The sequence below is a fragment of the Hylobates moloch genome, unplaced genomic scaffold, assembly GCF_009828535.3.
Source record: "Hylobates moloch isolate HMO894 unplaced genomic scaffold, HMol_V3 SCAFFOLD_22, whole genome shotgun sequence".
Classification (NCBI taxonomy): domain Eukaryota; kingdom Metazoa; phylum Chordata; class Mammalia; order Primates; family Hylobatidae; genus Hylobates; species Hylobates moloch.
Window position 1 is genome coordinate 13,915,758 of NW_026652297.1, and position 18,041 is coordinate 13,933,798.

Below are 18,041 nucleotides of genomic sequence, written 5' to 3' on the forward strand. Positions count from 1 at the left end.
AAGATTAAAGGGTGGTATATATGTCGAACGGAGGAGAGAAAATGGTTTGGGAGAGACACTGTGGGTAACTAAGAGAATTCAGAGTGTGGGAGACTATTTCTCTGAGTTTTCAGCTATGTTCCAGATAGTTAAGATACTTCTGTACACAGATGTCCAAGACCTTGGGTTTACCCATAAAACTTAATATTTTCATATGCAAATTAAAACAAAGCAGTTAGTTGCTATGAACAACATAGACAGTAAATTTTCTAGGATACTTTTGAAGAAAAGATTTATTACTTCATCCAGTAACATTTGAAATGTTGAGATCTAGTACTGTGGAAGAAGAGGAAGAGTGATGTGATGGAGGTGAAATGGAGATGGAGAGTGGTATGAGCAGAGGCAGTTGGGGCTGAAGTCAGTGAAACTTACCATTTTGCCTAGAGTAGAGCATGGAGGAAGGAGTAGTTGGGGAAGAAAGGAAGCAGGTTTAGCACCAGGAAACTTACCTCTCCCATGTTCAGGCATTTCACCCAATTCTCTCAAACCTCAGTTCTCGCATAAAGATACCCCTTATAGCTGTTTTTGGGGTGCAGAGATAGAAGGTGTATCTCTGAGCAGTGAAATCAGGGGAGTATAATTTAGGTTTGCCATTCAATATGCTTAAGTGTTTTGGGACTTAAAAAGCAAAGTATCAATTGTCCCAGATAACTATATACAGAGTCACTCATACACCATAGAGTTTAGCCGGTAGAGGTGTTGCTGTTTCTCTGGAGAGCCTAATGTTTAATAAGAGTACATGACAGGCCAGGCGTGGTGATTCACACCTGTAATCCCAGCACTTCGGGAGGTTGAGGTAGGAGGATTGCTTGAATTCAGCAGTTTGACACCAGCTTGGGCGATATGGCAAAACCCAAACCCTGTGTCTCTACCAAAAATACAAAAAATTAGCTGGGCGTGGTGGCAAGTGCCTATAGTCCCAGCTACTGGGGAGGCTGAGGTAGGAGGATGGCTTGAGCCCGCGAAGGGGAGGTTCCAGTGTGCTGAGATCTGCCAGCACACTCCAGCCTGGTGACAGAGTGAAACCCTGTCTCAAAAAATAAAAGTAAAAAGAGTACATGACAGAAATACTGCTTGTTTGTAGGAACTGAGATATAAGAAATGAGTCTAGTAAACTGTTAATTCCACATAACAGCCTGCATTACGTCTGATCATTGTATTATGCTATACTAACCTACATCAATAATCATATCCCAGAATTTTGTGCTTAGTACCACAGTTTTTGCATCCTCACTAATTCCGTGGATTTTTTATATCTCATTGATGAGAGTGAGCTTGTTCAGTGGGAAACACTAGAGAAATAAAGAGGAGAAACCTGATCAGAGGCATCCCTGGAGTATATTTAATCAAGATGATTGCCTTGGGCAGCTGGCAGGCATGGTGCTCCAGTGAGCAGTGATAAAAGTGTATGGTTATGATTATTCTGAGACTTTTATACTTCACTTAACTTGTTCTTCCCCTAATTTTACAGTCTGTGGGATTCTGAAAAACCTTCTGTTGGGGGAATACTCTAGTTCTTGAACCATCCTCAAAGTTTTTCGCCACCTAGAAATTAATTTTCTTATAGTGGTGGAGCATAATATTTATTTAATAGTAAATATGCTACTGTATAATAACTACCACAGTTTCATATTATAAAAGTACATTGTCATGACTTAGCCTACACTAAGTTAATGGTGTGTTTCACTGTGTCCTTCAGGTTTGTGATAAGCAAATGCCCACAACATGATTATGGTCTGTACAAATTTAGCCAAAATTGAAATGGCTATAATATTAAAAAAATTAAGTGTCGCACTTTGATGTGCCGAATTGATGATTCTTTGAAAATTATTGTTTACGAATCACATAATTTTAAGGTTGGTAGGTCTAGTAAATTGTAAACTGTCTATACCTTTGCTACACGGTCATATTAAGTAAACAAACATCTTTCCTCAGTTGTCAAGAATATCATTCAGGCTTGGCTCAGTGGCTCATACCTATAATCCCAGCACTTTGGGAGGCTGAGGCAGGCGGATCGCTTGAGCTCGGGAGTTTGAGACCAGCTTGGGCAACATGGCAAAACTCTATCTCTACAAAAAACACAAAATTTAGCCAGGTGTGGTGGTGTATGCCTGTAGTCCCAGCTACTTGGGAGGCTGAAGTGGGAGGATTGCTTGAGCCTAGGAGGCAGAGGTTGCAGTGAGCTGAGATTGCGCTGTTTGCACTCCAGCCTGGACAACAGAGCCAGACTCTTTCTCAAAACAAACGAAAAGAATAGTTGTTCTACTCCAGCCTCCTACCTTGGTCATTACACTTGCATGTCCCTCAAGTCTTAGCTGAAGTGTCACCTCCTTAGAAATATAAGACCATCCTTTTGAAGTAATTTATCACCTCATAGAACTTCTCATCTGAAACTCTCATGTTTGTCTCTTTATTGTCTGATTCTGTGAACTAGAAATAGCAACTTCTTAAATAAAAGAATTTCATCTAATTTATTTACCATTGTTTGTAGCTAATTAGAATGGTGCCTAGCGTAGAGGAGTTGCTTCGTAAACATTTCTTAAAATGATGTTGAATAAATAATTTCAAAACAATGCTTTTATAGAGTAGAGAGATGTTGTATTTGTGATTTGTGTCCCCCGAATAGATACGTTGAAATCTTAATTCCTATAACCTATGAATGCAGCGTTATTTGGAAGTAGAATATTTGCAGATGTAATCAAGTGAACACAAGCTCATAGGCATTTAGCGTGGGCCCTAATCCAATGACTGGTGTCCTTATAAGAAGAGAAAACAGAGACACAGGGAAGAGAATACAATCTGATGACACAGAGGCACACAGAGGGAAGATGGCCATGTGAAGGTGGAGGCAGAGATTAGATTTAATGCCCCAACAAGCCAAGGAACATCTGGGGTTACCAGAAGCTGGAAAAGTCCAGGGAGGATCCTCCCCTAGAGGCTTCAGAGAGAGCATGGCCCTGCCAACACCTTGATTGTGGACTTCTAGCTTCCAGAACTGTGAGAATAAATTTCTGTTGTTCAAAGCCATCCAGCTTTTTGTATTTTGTTACAGCAGCCCTAGGAAACTAATACAAGGGAAGAGCCTTGGAAGTGCAAAGTATAAGAATAAAAGATAAAGGGAGAAATTATTCCCATACAAAATTATCTGGTTTTATCAGACAGTTCCTTTTTTTGCCCATCAAGGGTTGCTTGAAATTGTGGGCTGGGTGCAGTGGCTCACGCTTGTGATCCCAGCATGTTGGGAGGCCGAGGCGGGTGGATCACTTGGGAGTTTGAGACGAGCCTGACCAACATGGTGAAACCCCGTCTCTACTAAAAATATAAAAATTAGCTGGGAGTGGTGGTGCATGTCTGTAATCCCAGCTACTTGGGAGTCTGAGGCAGGAGAATTGCATGAACCCAGGAGGCAGAGGTTGCAGTGAGCCAAGATCGCGCTACTGTACTCTAGTCTGGGTGACAGAGCAAGACTCTGTCTCAAAAAAAAAAAGAAATTCTGTCTGTTACACAGTACGTGTTCCATAGAGTTCCATCAAACTCTATGGGATATGCAAATAGTTTTAAGTGCAGTTTATTTGTAATGAGTAGTTACAATTTTTGATCTTCAAGAGATAGACACCATATTGACTAGGAGTAGGGAGGGGGAACTTACATAGCACTAATGCCAAGCTTTTATAAGTGAATTACTGAGAGTAAAGAAATGTTTTGAACCGTGGGGAGAAAGTTGGAAGGTCATTTGATAAAGTACCTCACCTCTTTTTTTCATGTCCTTAGATCTTTTATTGAGTTGTATTTTAGTGTAGAGTTGGGAGTTAGTTTGGGTTCTATTCCTTGTCTCCTGAAATAATGTCATACTTTAATAAAGTTGCAAAAATAGCACAGAGGTTTTCAACCCTGTACCCCTCACCTAGCTTCCCCAACTGCCAATATCTTACATAACCATAGTAGTCGTCAAAACCTGAAAAATCACTGATATGATACTATTAATTAAAATGTAGAACTTATTCAAATGTCATCAGTTGTCCTACTAAAGTCCTTTTTCTGGTGCATGATCCAGTGTATGATCACACGAGTTTAGTTTTTATGCCTCTTCTCTAATCAGGGACAGTTCCTTAGCCTTACTGTTTCATGACCTTGACACTTTTGAAGAATACTGGCCAGTTATTTTATAGAATATCCTGCAGTTTGGGTTTATCTGATTATACTTGTGATTAAATTCAGGTTATGCATTTTTGGCAAGAATGCTAAAGAAATATAGTTGTGTCCTTTGTTTATCCTATTAAGAGGACCCTGTTAATATGTCTCACTATTAGCAGTGTTAACTGTAATCAGTTGGTTATGGAGGGGTCTGCTGGGTTTCTTTACTATAACATTACCATTTTCCTCTTTCTAATTAGTTTCCTCTGGGGAGATTCTTTGATATTCTGTGTAAGTTCTTTCAATACGTTTTAAAAAAAGGATTTCCTGGAGTTACTGTACTTTTGCCTGTTAGTATTCATTATTGATTCTCATCTGAAAAAATATTGTGATGTTCCTCAAATGGTGATTTTCCTATTTCTGTCATTTTGTTTATTCTACTTGAGGAAGAATCTTTCTCTTCCCCAATTTTCATTCAATTATTTGTATCTGTAAAAACTCTTAGACAACTCTTCTATTCATTATGTTAGGATGCATTACAGTTTCATATTTATATGAAAATCATGAGGTTTTTCCTAATTATAGCAGTGTTCAAGATGTGGAAGATCTTTGAGATTTTCAGATAAAATGTTGTTTAATGGGGCCAGGCGCAGTGGCTCACGCCTGTAATCCCAGCACTTTGAGGGGCCAAGGTGGGCAGATCACCTGAGGTCAGGAGTTTGAGACCAGCCTGACCAACATGGCAAAACCTCGTCTCTACTAAAAATACAAAAATTAGCCGGGCATGGTGGGGCGGGTGCCTGTAATCTCAACTACTCGGGAGGCTGAGGCAGGAGAATTGCTTGAACCCGGGAGGCACAGGTTGCAGCAAGCCAAGATTGCGCCACTGTACTCCAACCTGGGTGGCAGAGCAAGACTCTGTCTAAAAAAAAAAAAAAAACAAAAAACAACGAAACAGGCCAGGTGCGGTGGCTAATGCTTGTAATCCCAGCACTTTGGGAGGCTGAGGCAGGCGGTTCACCTGAGGTCAGGAGTTGGAGACCAGCCTGACCAACATGGCAAAACCCTGTCTCTACTAAAAATACAAAAATTAGCCGGGCATGGTGGCGGGCCACTGTAATCCCAACTACTCAGGAGGCTGAGGCAGGAGAATCGCTTGAACCCGGGAGGTGGAGGTTGCAGTGAGCCGAGATCACGCCATTGCACTCCAGCCTGGGTGACAGAGCGAGACTCCGTCTCAAAAAAAAAAAAAAAAAAAAAAAAAAAGTTTTCTAATGGTGGAACAGTAGTTTTGAGAAGAACTCAACCTCTCTTTGGATTTGAAGTAACCACACAAAATTAGATCCTTTATTTTTCAATAAACAATATTTGTTCGGAATTTTCTGTTATAAAATAACTTTTCCTAAATGAATCAACAAAATAATGAACCACTACAACTTTATATCTTTTATTTGATTTGGACCTCATTTTAAAACGTTCATTTAGCCATAGAATTTATTAAGAACTCATTTCTTCTGGATTGTGGTCCCAGAGAATTTTTCACTGCATCATCAAACTCAATAGATACATATTCTTTCTTCAAAAACTCACAAGTTTTTGTGAGTAATTTTTGTAGTAATTATGTGGAAAGGGGGTTGATTAGATAAGGCCTTTAAGCTTGAGTTATAAATTGTGGGAGAAATTTTAGTGTTTATGGGAAGTTTTATTTAGTGGGTTTAATATATACATGTATACTTTTTCACACACATACATAGTTTAACGGAAATTGAAAATAGAAAGATTGGTCTTCAGTGATGCTTTCTTTACCATATTAAAAACACCATGTGTATTTTTGTTAAATGTTGTAATTTTTTTCTTATGGCTTTGGTAGTGCCAATGTTTGTTTATATGAACGCTTGAAATGATTTCTGTATGAAAATCATGGGGCTATACAAACTTATTTTGGTAAGGTTTTGTTGTATTTATAAAAGACAATTTTCTCATAAGTACTGTTAGTTAACTCTTCTAGGATCTCTTTAATAGTAGATGTTTATTTTCTTAAGCCAGAGGACATTTTTGGAATATTTTTATTTTTCCTTATGTACAGCTACTAAACTAGTGGTATGCTTTTCCTAATGAAGCTATTAGTTGTCACACAATTCTTATTTGTATGAGTATGTAGATTGATTTGTAAAATATTTAAAAGCATGTAATTTTTAACTGGAGAGAGGTTGAGTGATAGTGGTTATTTGAATTTGGGGAAAATTGTAGTCTTTAAAAATCATAATAATTTACTTTCCTTTTTTCTTTTTGGTGACAGGGTCTTGCTCTGTCATCCAGGCTGGAAGGTAGTGGCCCAGTCATGGCTCACTGCATCCTTGACCTCCTTGCCTCAAGTGATCCTCCCACCTCAGCTTCTGGAATAGAGTAGCTGGGACTACAAGGCCTTTTTTTTTTCTTTTTTCTTTCTTTGAGATGGGGGTCTTACTTATGTTGCCCAGACTTACTTTTCTTATAATATGCATGGGAACATAAATTCTTCTAATTTTGACAGAAAGGTGTGTGTGTGTGTGTGTGTGTGAGCATTCTCTCATATATTTAGTGCAGGGTGATTTAGGATAAGGCAAGTTAATTGTCTTGAGTTTCATTTTTACTTGTTAGCTGTTTTAAAGACTGACATTTTTAGTGCTGCTTAAATTTAGAGCAATCCAATTAATAACATACATACATTTATTTATCTATTTAGAGACAGACGGAGTCTCCCTCTGTCGCCCAGGCTGGAGTTCAGTGGCGTGATCCCGGCTCACTGCAGCCTCCGCCTCCCGGGTTCAAGTAATTCTCCCACCTCAGCTTCCCGAGTAGTTAGGATTACAGACGCATGCCACCATGCCCAGTTAATTTTGTATTTTTAGCAGAGACGGGATTTCACCATGTTGGCCAGGCTAGTCTTGAACTCCTGACCTCAGGTGATCTGTCCGCCTAGGCCTCCCAAAGTGCTCGGATTTCAGGCGTGAGCTACTGTACCCAGCCATGTTTTTTTGTTTTTTAAAAGGAAGCTGCTAACTTTGATTAGTTTGCTAACTCTAGGAGCTTTCCTTGTTTTTAATTTTGTGTACTCTCCTTAAAAATAAATACATCCATAAACACATACACATACACATATTTTTAATTCAATAGCTGTTTACTAGGTTTCAAGCATTAAGAATATAGAAGTGAGGCTGGACGTGGTGGCTCATGCCTGTAATCCCAGCACTTTGGGAGGCTGAGGCGGGTGGATCACCTGAGGTCAGGAGTTTGAGACCAGCCTGGCAAATATGGTGAAACCTTTTCTCTACTAAAAATACAAAAAATTAGCCGGGTGTGGGGGTGGGTGATTGTAATCCCAGCTACTTGGGAGGCTAAGGCAGGAGAATCACTTCAATCTGGAAGGCGGAGATTGCAGTGAGCTGAGATCACACCATTGCACTCCAGCTTGGGCAACAAGAGCAAAACTCTGTCTCAAAAAAAGAAAAAAAAAAGGAAAGAAAAGAAAAAGAAATGCAGCCTGGGTAGCAAAGTGAGACCCTGTTTCTACAAACAATTTTTTAAAAATTAGCCAGGCTTAGTGGCGTGTACTTAGTCCCAGCTACTTGGGAGGCTGAGGCCAGGATCACTTGGGCCCAGGAGTTGGAGGCTGCAGGGAGGTATGAATTGCTCCACTGCACTCTAACCTGGGCTACAGAGCAAGACCTCCCATCTTAAAAAAGAAAAAATGTTTTCACACATATATGGAACTGAACAAAAAGGACAAAAAATACCTTCCCTCATGAAACTTAGCATTCCTTTATGCTTTTGTCTTCCTCCTGTAGCTACGAATTGAATTCATTCTAGAGTTCCAGGTACTCTTCCAGTCACTCACCACAATAACTGTATGCTATATGGGTTCTTTTTTTATTCCAAATTGATGTATGAGAATACTTACGCATAGTGAGTTACAAAGCTAGAAAGTAGAATACCTGGTATAAGAACTCAGGTAATTGAGCCCCAGAACCCAAACTCTTAAATTACTCTTAACATTTCTTTTGATTTTAAGGTTTATGTTACCAAGATATTTTAAAAATAGTCTTTTACAGTACAACATTCAGAGAGAAAGAGCAGAATAATGACCTAACCTGCTGTTGCCAATGAACTTTATCGCTATCCCATTGAGCACATCATTCAGTTTTGGCTTAAAATATCCTTCTGTCTGCTTAATATTTGAGAGTTTCTAGACTGATATTTTCAAAAGGTTTATTACTTCACTGTTTCTTGAGTCTTAATGTTTCCTACTTATTTATCTTTTAGTGTGAATTGCTGTGCAACTTGGAAAATCCAATTTTATTTTTGGCATTCTTTTTGTTCACTAAAAGAGCTACAAAATCTGTCTCACAGGCTAAATTTTACTGGGAAAAGAGTTTGGAAGTTTATTTTCTTGATTGCTACCTAAACCTGTATACTACAGAAAATTTAAGTGTACAGTAGGCTGTCAAATAACATTTTGTTATAATGTTGATGAGGGAAAGGAAAATAGATTCCTTGCTGGGGCCATTGTGTGGAGTTTGCACATTTTCCCCATGTCTGTGTGGGTTTCTTTTCTTTGGGTACTCTGGTTTTCTCCCACATACCAGATATGTGCATGTGCATGTTAATTGACATGTCTAAATTGTCCTAGTATGAGTAGTTTGGGTATGTATGTGAGTGCCCTGGGTGATGGAATGCTGACCTGTCCAGGGTTTGTTCTTGCCTTGCTGCCTGAGCTGCTGGGATGGGCTCTGGCCACCTGCGATTCTGAACTGGAATAATTGGGTAAATAATTATCTGACTTGTTAAAATTAATCTTTCTTAAATATATGTAAAGCTTACGTTTATTTTAGTGTTTAATATTTTAAATGTTTTGGTGTTTGTTTAGAAGTTTGCTGATTTTTTTGTGACCAGAAGTATGCTATAGGAACTTAACTATTGTTTACATCAATTAGCCTATGCTAAAATTGGTTTTGTTACATGTCATTTTGCTTTAACCCTCAGTTTCCAAGAACCCATGGTTGACGTTAAGACTTAGTGTATATTCATGTGTGTTATATTCGACAGTTTTCCATTAATATACTTAATTTGATATAAACATGAGTAAAATAGTTAAATTCCATTAAAAATAGTAAATGAGTCTATCTCTTCTATGTAGATGGAGTACCACTTACAGAAACTGTTGAAAAGTGGCTTCACAAATAACATCATTGTCATAATTATAATTTTTGATTTGCTTAGCAAATCATGTGGCACCCTACTACCACCACCTACACTGTATGTCTGTGTGTGTATACATTGCTAAGAGATTTCCTTTTTTTTTTTGGAGACAAAGTTTCTTTCTTGGTGTCCAGGCTGGAGTGCAATGGCGTGGTCTTGGCTCACTGCAATCTCTGCCTTCTGGGTTCAAGTGATTCTCCTGCCTCAGCCTCCCGAGTAGGTGGGATTACAGGCGCGTACCACCATGGCCGGCTAATTTTTGTATTTTTAGTAGAGATGGGAGTTTCACCATGTTGGCCAGTCTGGTCTCGAACTCCTGACCTCAGGTGATCCACCCACCTTAGCTTCCCAAAGTGCTGGGATTACAGGCGTGAGCCATGGTGCCTGGCCTCTGGATTTCTTACATTACAATTTTATTGTTTTTCTTATATAGATTCTACGTATTTTGTTGGATTTACACATAAGAATTTAATTCATTGATGTGAATGCAAATGATACTGTGTTTTTCGTTTAAAATTATATTTGTTCATTGTCTACAGCAAGGTGATTGACTTTTATATGTTAGCCTTGTATCTTGAAACCTTGCTGTAGTAGCTTATTAGTTCCAAGAGTTGTTTTATTTTGCCTTTTCAGGTCTTTCAAATTTTCTATATAGACAGTTTTGTCATCTGGAAATAAAAGAAGTTTTGTTTCTTCTTTCCCAAGCTATGTACCTTTTGTTTATTTTCTTTCTCTTATCGCATTAGCCAGGATTTCCAGTGTGATGTGAAAAAGTAGTGGTTGAGAATAGCGTCCTAGCTTTTTTCCTGGTTTAACTAGAGAAGCTTTGAGTTTCTCTCCGTTACAGAGAATGTTCCCCTCTATTTCTCATTTACTGAGAGTATTTATTACGAATGGGTGTTGGATTTTGTCAAGTGCTTTTCCTTTGTCTTTTGATATGATCATGTAGTTTTTCTTTTTTAGCTCTTGATATGATGTATTATATTAATTGATTTTTGAATGTTGAACCAGCCTTGCATGACTGAGATAAATCCCACTTGGTCTTCATGTCGAATTATTTTTACACATTGTGTATTTTGATTTGCTGATGTTTCTGTTGAGGATTTTCACATAAATGTTTATTAGAGATATTGATGTGTAATTTTCTTGTAGTGTTTTTGTGTAGTTTGGTATTACAGAAATGCCTCATAGAATGAATTAGAAAGTAGTTCCTTCTTGTCTCTTTTTTGGAAGATTGATGCTAATTCTTTTTAAACTATGTTTGGTATAATTAAGCAGTAAGGCCATCTGGTCCTGGGCTTTTCTTCCTGGGGAGATTTTTGATAACTGATTCAGTGTCTCGTTATAGTTCTTTTCACATTTTTTGTGTTTTTTGAGCCAGTTTTGACGATTTGTGCATTTCTAGGAATTTGTCCATTTAATATGTTACTAAATTTGTGGGGATATGTTGTTAACCGTATTCTCTTGCCCCTTCTCTCTTTTTTTCAAGAGTCATTTTATCTAAAGATATGTCAATTTTGTTTACCTTTTCCAACAACAAACGTGGTTTTATTGATTGTATTGTTTTTCTAATCTCAATATAGTTTATCTGTGCACTAATTTTGATTAATTTCTTCAGTTTGCTGCCTTTGGGCTTAGTTTGCCCTTTGTATTTTTTTTCTTCAGTTGTAGAATTAGGTCATTTATTTGAGCCTTTTTTTTGTTCCCTAAAATCTTGATTTTTACAACTGTATTTTCCTCTGAGCACTGCTTTTGCTGCATCCCATACATTTTGATATATTGTGTTTTTGTTTCATTTATCTCAAAGTATTCTAATTTCTGTTTTTTTTATCATTATACTTTAGGTTTTAGGGTACATGTGCACAATGTTACATATGTATCCATGTGCCATGTTGTTTTGCTGCACCCATTAACTCATCATTTAGCGTTAGGTATATCTCCTAATGCTGTCCCTCCCCCCTCCCCCCACCCCACAACAGTCCCCGGAGTGTGATGTTCCCCTTCCTGTGTCCATGAGTTCTCATTGTTTAGTTCCCACCTATGAGTGAGAACATGCGGTGTTTGGTTTTTTGTCCTTGCGATAGTTTACTGAGAATGATGGATATATTTTGAGATTCTGTTGTTAAGGGTGTATAACTTCATGATTTTTATATCTTTGTAATGAAATGAATTGGGGACCCCCCCATTATATGGTGCCCTGGTTTTTTGTTTGTTTTGGGGGCTGAAACAGGGTCTCTGGTCACCCAGGCTGGAGTGTAGTGGCCCAGTCATGGCTCACTGTAGCCTCAACCTCCTGGGCTCAAGTGATCCGCCCACCTCAGCCTCTCAAATAGAGTAGCTGGAACCACAGGTGTGTACCACCACGCCTGGTTAGTTTTAAACTTTTGTTTTTTCCTTTTAAAAATTATTTATTTATTATTATTTTTTGAAACAGGGTCTCACTCTGTCACCCAGACTGGAGTACAGTGGTACGATCTTGGCTCACTGCAACTTCCGCCTCCTGGGTTCAAGTGATTCTCCTGCCTCAGCCTCCTGAGTAGCTGGGACTCCAGGTGCCTGCCACCATGCCTGGCTAATTTTTTTTTTTTTTTTTAAGTAGAGACAGGGTTTCACCATGTTGGCCAGTCTGGTCTTAAACTCTTGACCTCAAGTGATTCGCCCGCCTCAGCCTCCCAAAGTGCTGGGATTATAAGCGTGGGCTACTGTGCCTGGCCAGTTTTTAAATATTTTTGTAGAGATGGAGTCTCTCTATATTCTGCCTGGGCTGGTCTCGAACTCCTGGTCCCCAGTGATCCTCTTGCCTTGGCCTATAGTATCTGTGCCCCTACCCCCCCCCCCCCCCCCCTTTTTTTTTTTTTTTTTTTGATACAGAGTCTTTTGCTCTGTTGCCCAGGTTGAAGTGCAGTGGTGCAGTCTCGGCTCACTGCAACCTCTGCCTTCCGAGTTCAAGTGATTGTCCTGCCCCAGCCTCCCAAAGTAGCTGGGATTGCAGACACCTGCCACCACACCTGGCCAATTTTTATATTTTTAGTGGAGATGGGGTTTCACCATGATGGTCAGGGTGATCTGGAGCTCCTGACCTCAAGTGATGCACCTGCCTCAGCCTCCCAAAGTGCTGGGATTACAGGCGTGAGCCACCATGTCTGGCCTCCCTTTAGCATTTCTTGTAGGGCATGTCTAGGGACAAATTCCTTCTGCTCTTTGTTTTTCTATGAATGTCTTAATTTCTCCCTTGAGGGATAGTTTTACTGGTTATATAGTTCTTTTTTGATGGTTTTTCTTTCAGCACTTTAGTTATGTCATCCTACTGCCTTTTTTACTTCAATGATCACATTTTTAAATTTTTATTTGGGGGCAGGGGATACTTTCTGGCCAAAACTGGAAAGCCTGCTGGACAAATTCAAACATTAACCTTAAAAAAATGGACATTTTGATTATTAAAATGTTTTCACTCTGGGAATCATCCTTTCACCTCCCCCATGCCCTGTTTGATTTTACTGACTGTTAAAAGCTATAGTCATCTGTTTATTTAGTGATTTTTTCCCCCCTGAACTACTTTTGCCAAGACTGTCTTTCTTGTCCTGTGTGGACACTGACATTTTTCATCTTGGTGATCAAACCAGTAAGCTGACAGATTTACCTGAAGAATTGGAACCCAAAAGGGGGAAAAACCCTCTGTGGGTATTTGCAGATAGGTTCTTTACTGAAGTATTTTTGCAATAAATAGCCTGGCCATTTGCAGCTCGGCCTTAGTCTTCATCTTCTGCTTGCACAGAGCTCAAAGATCAATTAGAGGTGCAAGCCTATGCTTCTCTCAGGCCTCCTCTGACCATGCTTTTAGCCTTGGGCATGCGTGTGGCACCTTGAATTCCCCAGAATATGTGGGAGTCTTTCAAAGCCCTTAGTCCCTAACATATCTTCCTCCTTAGACTCTTTATTCTGAGGCTTTACATATTGCTGCTTGTCTTGTATGCTGTCTCTTACCCCAGAGAGCTTATGTGTAGTATATATATTTAAATCCTTTCAACAGATGCCAGCTGGGAATTTCTTCAAAATGCACAGCTATCATTTTTGAGAAGGAGGTTGATATTGCTCCCACAGGTACCAGCAAGCTGCACCAAGAGTTTGATCTGCTGTCCCCATTGACACTGTTGAGTTGGGGAATGGGCAATGGTAGGCAAGTAAGCAAAAGATGCTATAGTGCCTTCTCACCAAATTTTGCAGCTTCTTTCTTTGTTAAGCACCCCTCTCTTTGTAAGTTTTATTAGATTCAGGAATTCTGTAAAAGTTGATTTCAGTTTTTGTCAACCCAAGTATTGTTTCACTGGAGAGGCTTATTCTTGAAGTTTTCTACTCATCGATTTCCCATAATATGACTCCTTTCATTTTTTTGAAAGATTATCACTTGGTATGTAATTCAGGGTTGACTTTTTTTCCCCCCTCACAGTACTTTTAAGATGTTACTCCATTGTCTTTGAACTTACATAGTTTCCAATAGGAAGTCTGATATTGATCTTTGTCTTTCTGTATGTATGTATCCTATTTCTTTAGCTTCCTTTTGAATTTTCCCTTTAACTCTGGTTTTTAGCAGTTTGTGTACTTTGATGTATTCTGCTTGGGAATTCTCTGATCTTACATCTGTTTTGATATCTTACATGATTTTTTGAACATTCTTCCCCATTATCTCTTCAAATATTTGTTCTGCCTTGTACTTTGTCTTTCTGTCTGGAATTCTAACTATACCTATGTTATTCTGTTTGATACTGTATAATGGCCTATTGTGGACTGTTAGGTCCTACTACCCCTGCTTTTGCAAAATATGAGACTTTATGTTTTTTAGAGCCATTGTGGGTTCACAGCAAATTTGAAGGAAAAGTAAAGAGTGTTTGCTTATATTCTCTGTCCCTACACTTGCACAGCCTACCATACTATCAACATACTGCACCAGAGGAGAACATTTTTTAACAGCTGATCAACCTATATTGACACGTCACTATCACCCCAAGTTGCTACTTTAAATTAGGGTTGACTCTTGCTGTTGGTGTCTAGCTGTTTTTGGATTCTTGCTGTTTTTACAAATCTGTAATGACACATCCATCATTGTACATGTTTCACTGCCCTAAAAATCTTCTGTGATCTGCCTGTTCATCCCTTCCACCCACTAAATCCTTGGTAACCACCGATTCTTTTACTGGCTCCATAGTTTTGCCTTTTCCAAAATGTCATATGGTTGGAATCATGCAGTATGTATCCTTTTCAGATTGGCTTCTTTACTTAATAATATGTATTTAAGGTTCCTTCATGCCTTTTCAAGGCTCTCAAGCTAATTTTAATGCCAAATAATATTTCATTGTGAGGATGTGCGTAGTTTATTTATTCATTTACTTAGTGAGAACATCTTGGTTGCTTCCAAGTTTTGGCAGTTATGAATAAAACTGCTATAAACATCTGTGGACATTAGTTTTCAGCTCATTTGGGTAAATGCCAAGTAGTGTGATCACTGGTAATGGTGTGGATTGATTGTAGTTTATGAATTCTGTCATCCTCATTTTATTTTAAAATAATTTCTTTTCTTTAATTGACAGGATTGCCTTTGAGGTTATTTTAAAAGTTTTGAGTTGTACAGCACTTGATTATTTTGCTGCATTGTGAAAGGACCTCTCCAGCAATGATTACTTCAGAATTACCAGTGTTACAGTAAGTATTGTAATTTTCTTTTTTTTTTTTTAGTTTTTAAAGAAAATTTTGGACAACTTATTTCTTTATCAAAATGCTCTCTTTGATGAGACATTTCAAATGTGTTCTTTGATACTGGGACGATATGTTTGCAGTGTAAGTAGTAGTAGGGTGTGTAATTACCATATCCATTCATGGCTTTTGCTATTGAACTGTCAACATGTTTTCTGATATTCAACAAAAAAGATGTTAATGTCCTATATTAGGAGTCAGCAAACTGTGGCCCATGGGCCAAATCTGGCATGTTGTCTCTTTTTGCAAAATAAAATTTTGGATGAGAGCCACACTCACTCCTTTACATGCTGTTTATGACTACTTTGTATTACAAGTTGTGACAGTGATAGTATTGCGTGGAAAGCCTAAAATATTTAGTCTGGCCATTTACAAAAAAATAGTTTGGTGTCCCCTATCTTATACCATACTCTTTCTCTACCCCCTCTCTGCTCACTTCTAGCTCTTCTATTATGATTCTTTCTTTTTCCTTAGATTGAGATTGTTGAGGTTGTTCTGCTACCAGAAGAAATCTAAGGGATATACCAGTTGACATTTTTGATGGCATTCCATTAGATTTGTTGGAGTTAAGGACAGATTTAGAATTGGGACTTTCATTTTTATTTTCTTTTGAGATGGAATTTTCCACTGTTGCCCATGCTGGAATGCAGTGGTACGATCTCGGCTCACTGCTACCTCTGCCTTCCAGGTTCAAGTGATTCTCCTGCCCCAGCCTCCTGAGTAGCTGGGATTACAGGCATGTGCCACCATGCCCGGCTAATTTTTGTATTTTTAGTAGAGACCGGGTTTCACTATGTTGGCCAGGGTGGTCTCGAACTCCTGACCTCAGGTGGTCTGCCCGCCTCAGCCTCCCAAAGTGCCGGGATTACATGCGTGAGTCACTGTGCCTGGCCAGATTTAGAATTGGGACTTATTTTGGGAAATGTGATCACAGGAATGGCAGATATTATTCCTTTCGTAGCTTTTATCATGTTGCAAGTCGGGAATCTGCATACTTTGATTCTGTATAAAAATGGTTTAGATATAATAAAAGTGATGAGCACTTTAAGCAGTTATTTATATATTATTGCTGCGCAATTCATTTGCATACCTTATTTTCAAGAGAGAACCTCTGAATTATCTCTTGGCCTTCTTTTTTTCCCTTCTAGCATTCTAAGACACAGAGCTATCCAAATTTCTTTAAACCGCTTGAAAAACCATCAATACTGTCCTCCTGTCCTTTCCCCGACATATGGGAGATAAAATTTATTTCTGCCTACTTATTTCTTTTTTATCCCTGTACCTGAGCATGATATCATATATATAAATATATGAACATATATAAATACGGTATAAATACCATATTTATATGATATTTAAGTTTGGAGGGCCCCTTATAGTATTTTCTTTCTTTTCTTTGTACTTACGCACTTCTGCCCTTACCTGGCCAAGCCACTACCTATTTAAGTCTTAGCTCAGGTCTTACGCCTCCAGAAAAGTACTTAATGTAACATTTTATAATTGTCTCTTATTTTTTCTGACCCATCTCTTAAACTGCATTGTGTGCCTTCTTTTTGTATGTCCTGCTGCTAGGACACTGTTGGGTATTAGCTCTTTGATAAAATATGAAACAGAGGTTATATTTAAATTGAAGTTGTATTACATGAGTTTGTATTGACATTATATCTAATATATCATGCTTTGTGAGTGAATTTTTTTTCAGAAAAATGTGAATCTCTAATATGTCTGTGGGTACTGGACAGTGGTGATCTGGGAGCTGGGTAAATGGGCTCTGGTTTAGATCTGTCAGCTGAAGATGGTACTCTTGGTTAAATTGAGATGTCCAATTTTGGTTTTTAAAATGTAGACACTATAAAGACCACTCTAGTGATTATCCTTATTATTTCTTGGCTTACTTAGATATTATAATTGCTGATGGATTTGTCACCTTAGTGCTGTTTACTATTAAGCATTGTCAAAACATTATCATTTACTACATTTTAAATTCCCGGAAGCATACCAGGTTCTGGGTAGATATAACATGTAGAGCAGACTCAGTTCTTTTTGCAATGAAGCTTGTAAAGTTAGATATAAATCAAATAATCACAAATACATAGTTCTAAACTATCATTGGTACTGTGAAGGAAAAGTAGGAGGTCTGAAGTAGGGTTTAGGGGAAGAAGAAGGGAGCAGGCTCTTAGGCCCAGACTGAGATTATGTCATGCAAGGACCCTGAGATATGTTTGAAGGCCTGAAATAAAGCCTCCCCCCACCCCTTTTTTTTCTCCAGCACTGGGGATGGAGAGTGACATGAAATAAACTGTGAGTAGGGAGGAACAATATCATATCAGTACCTGCTAAGTCATGTTCAGAATTAGTTTTTTTCTCTTCACTATGTGTATTATTCCATTTTCACACTGCTATAAAGAACTACCTGGAACTGGGTAATTTATAAAGAAAAGAGGTTTAGTTGACTCATCGCATGGCTGGGGAGGCCTCAGGAAACTTACAATCATGGCGGAAGGTGAAGGGGAAGCAAGCATCTTCTTCATAAGATGGCAGGAGAGAGAGAAGGGGAGTGGAAGGAAGTACCACACTTTTAAACCATCAGATCTCGTGAGAACTATCACAACAACAGCATAGAGGAAACTGCTCCTGTGATCCAGTCACCTCCCACCAGGTCCCTCCCTCGACAGGTGGGGATTACAATTCGAGATGAGATTTTGGTGAAGACACAGAGCCAAACCATATCAGCATGATAGATATATAAGAAGCTACATACTTAGAAAGTTACTTAGTGCAGTATAGTATTAGATGGGAAAGGCCAACACTAGAAACAAGGAGACCTATCAGGAGAAGGATGTTGCAGTATCTAGGGAAAAGATGATAACTTAAACTAGTTA

General features: G+C 38.7%; 1 protein-coding gene across 1 annotated transcript in view; it reads left to right on the forward strand.

Moving 5' to 3' along the window:
- The window catches only part of STAG1 (STAG1 cohesin complex component), a 415,512-nt gene that overhangs the window by 105,923 nt on the left and 291,548 nt on the right, over positions 1–18,041 (forward strand). The window contains exon 2 of the mRNA XM_032143857.2: positions 14,997–15,108. Within this exon, the coding sequence (XP_031999748.1) occupies positions 15,080–15,108 (29 nt within the window). The 5' untranslated portion in view covers positions 14,997–15,079. The remainder of the gene's footprint in view (positions 1–14,996; positions 15,109–18,041) is intronic.